Source organism: Papaver somniferum, chromosome 5 (assembly GCF_003573695.1).
Source record: "Papaver somniferum cultivar HN1 chromosome 5, ASM357369v1, whole genome shotgun sequence".
Taxonomy (NCBI): domain Eukaryota; kingdom Viridiplantae; phylum Streptophyta; class Magnoliopsida; order Ranunculales; family Papaveraceae; genus Papaver; species Papaver somniferum.
Window position 1 is genome coordinate 180,412,699 of NC_039362.1, and position 2,511 is coordinate 180,415,209.

At 36.9% G+C, this 2,511-nt stretch overlaps 1 protein-coding gene across 1 annotated transcript; it reads right to left on the minus strand.

The window, feature by feature from the left end:
- Positions 1–1,575: 1,575 nt before the first annotated feature.
- On the minus strand, positions 1,576–2,227 carry LOC113280228 (CASP-like protein 4B1). Its single transcript, XM_026528879.1, has 3 exons — positions 2,112–2,227; positions 1,908–2,043; positions 1,576–1,782 (listed from the first exon to the last, which is right to left on the minus strand). Exons 1-3 carry the CDS (start codon positions 2,225–2,227, stop codon positions 1,576–1,578), a joined length of 459 nt encoding a protein of 152 aa, XP_026384664.1.
- Positions 2,228–2,511: the final 284 nt, after the last annotated feature.

Below are 2,511 nucleotides of genomic sequence, written 5' to 3' on the forward strand. Positions count from 1 at the left end.
AAAATAGTCTCTATTCCATCTACACAGTTTGCGCCTAGTATGACATAATTTCTGAGATAGATCCAAATTATCAGCCAGTTCCAAGCATTTGAGATAATATCAGAACAATCCAAATCCTTAAGCCAACACCTATTGAACTTCCAAACATTCCTAGGTTTAGTTGAATCTGTATCCGTGATTAAGAGTAACGGGCAGTGATCAGATCCTAAAATTGGAAGGTGTAGAACTTTAGAATCAGGGAAATCTCTGATTCAATTTGAGTTGTGCAGGACCAAATCTATCCTTGCTCTTTTATATCCTTTCCCATTGATTCTGTTTGTCCAGGTATGCTTTGAACTAGTAAACCCCATATCCAATAACCCTGCTCTATTAATAACACTACAAATCCAATTGCCAAGAGAAGCAACACTAGTTGAAGCATCCTCTGCTGAAATGTGCACATTAAGGTCACCCATAACAATCCACGATTGAAAAATGTTTTCACTGAGATCCTTTAGGAATTCCCATTGTTGTTTTTTCAATTCAAGTTGAGTTGACCCATAAACACAGGAGAGCAGCCATTCCTGTTTTGAAGAATTTGAAGTAATAATAACATGCACCATGTTATCTTTGCTACAAATTATATCACAAGGAAAACCGTCTTTCCAAAGTAGAGCTAAACCCCCTGATAAACCGGAGCTAACAAAATGAGAATTAGGGTAATTTAAAGATTGAGTTAAAAAAATTTCTCTATTAGCTCCACACTTAGTTTCCATGAGAAAGATGATATCTGGATTATGTATCTTAATTATGTCCTTAAGATGATCTCTAGTTTCTTTACCAGCTAAGCCTTGTACATTCCATGAAACAATCTTCATAATGTTATAAAGAAAGCCTCGGTTAATTATTTTTTCTCACCAGTTACAACTTCTAAAACAAGATTTTACAAATTTTGGGGTGGGTTAAAACCTAGGTAGGCCACCCCCTCCTTTCGTCACTGGATATTAGTCTCTAATCCTCTACTTTGAAGCTTCTTATCAGGAAGCAATCTTCAAAAGGAAAAAAAATTGACGGATCGGGCTAAATTTAGGCGCTTCATCCTAAGAGCGTGTTTGTTTTTTGTTGACTAGGCGTCTAAATCTGACTTGGCCTCTGACAGACCGCTTGTTTTTTATTTTGAGTCATATCTGACTCGCGATCTGACTTCGACCTAACCCCTGACTCAGACCCATTTGAATCAGGGAATAAAATATTCTGACTTATGGGACCAAGCCACAGACTCACATATTTTTGAGTTAGAAGAGCCCAATATGACTCAAAAAACAAATATATTGACTCAGATCCAAACTGAATTACATGACCAAACATATTGAGCCCGTAAGTGTGTACGATACAAACTGAATTACATGAGAAAACATGAAAATCAAACTTCACATTAGGGAAATAATCACTAACTGTACAACAGCAAGTGCATTACAAGTACAGTAATACTCCATCTGTTTCTGGAAAAGAGTTATTGTTACTTTTCAATCTGGCCTATTTTTAGGTTAAAATGAAAAAAATTCTAGTACCTCTTTTCTAGAAATAGAGGTAGTATCATATATAAGTTTTGGTAGAGAGCTTATAACAAGATAACATAGCTGACAAGGCCAAAGGAAAGAATGCTAAGAAAGCCATGCTGGTAGAAGCAGCACTCTTGGTTGATGTAACATGATTTTCTAGTGCATAATCTTCCAATGCCTTTACTGTAGATATAGACGGAGCTGCTGCTGATGCAGACGATATCAATAGGTACGCGATAATCTGCACACTCAAACGCATCAAAAAAACAAAAGAGAAATCATAAGAAAAACGACAATTCTAGAACATCGTCGTGTGGCTTTTAATCAAAGACAACCGAGACAAATAATGGAAATTAATCAACCCACCTGATCTCCAAGAAAATCAAGGAGATTCGAAGTGCGCGACTCAAAAAGAAGATTTCCGGTGGAGAGGTAGTTGATTTGACGAAGATTTTGAAACAGTGTGTATGCCGTGGAAAGGACGCAAGCAGCCAGAATGTAACTGCATAGACTCGCATATAAATTACTAAATCAAAAGGAAGAGATAACATGAATCGGATTATGTACTACCTGAATTCATGGAATATGTCGAAACCTTTGATACTAGCCATAATCGCGAATGAAATTACCGAGAACACAAAAGCTGCAGCCCTTAATACCAAACTTCCATACTTCAATAAACCCATGGTTGACGTTGAGGTCGGGGTCGTCGTTGTTGGTTGGGCGCTAGACTCCATTATGGATAATTCAAGCTAGCTAGAGGTACTTAGATGAAATTCTTCTGGTATTGCAAACTAATGATTGTGTGACTGTTAAGAAGGGGTTTTGAAGATGTTTTATACTGTAGCATTTTTGTAGTTGACAAATAAATGGATAATGGCTAGGGGGTTCATGAAAGCAACTAGACATGATGTAAGTTCAAACTAAACTTCTAATTAGCTGCTTAATTTGGTCAACTATATATACTCCC

Bases quoted from the DNA above. Each gene is read 5' to 3' on its own strand.
- LOC113280228 (XM_026528879.1), bottom strand. From the start codon at position 2,227: ATGGGTTTATTGAAGTATGGAAGTTTGGTATTAAGGGCTGCAGCTTTT. The intron at 2,044-2,111 runs GTAGTACATAAT...GAGTCTATGCAG, and splicing joins GACATATTCCATGAATTCAG to TTACATTCTGGCTGCTTGCG. The intron at 1,783-1,907 runs GTGGGTTGATTA...TTGAGTGTGCAG, and splicing joins TTGATTTTCTTGGAGATCAG to ATTATCGCGTACCTATTGAT.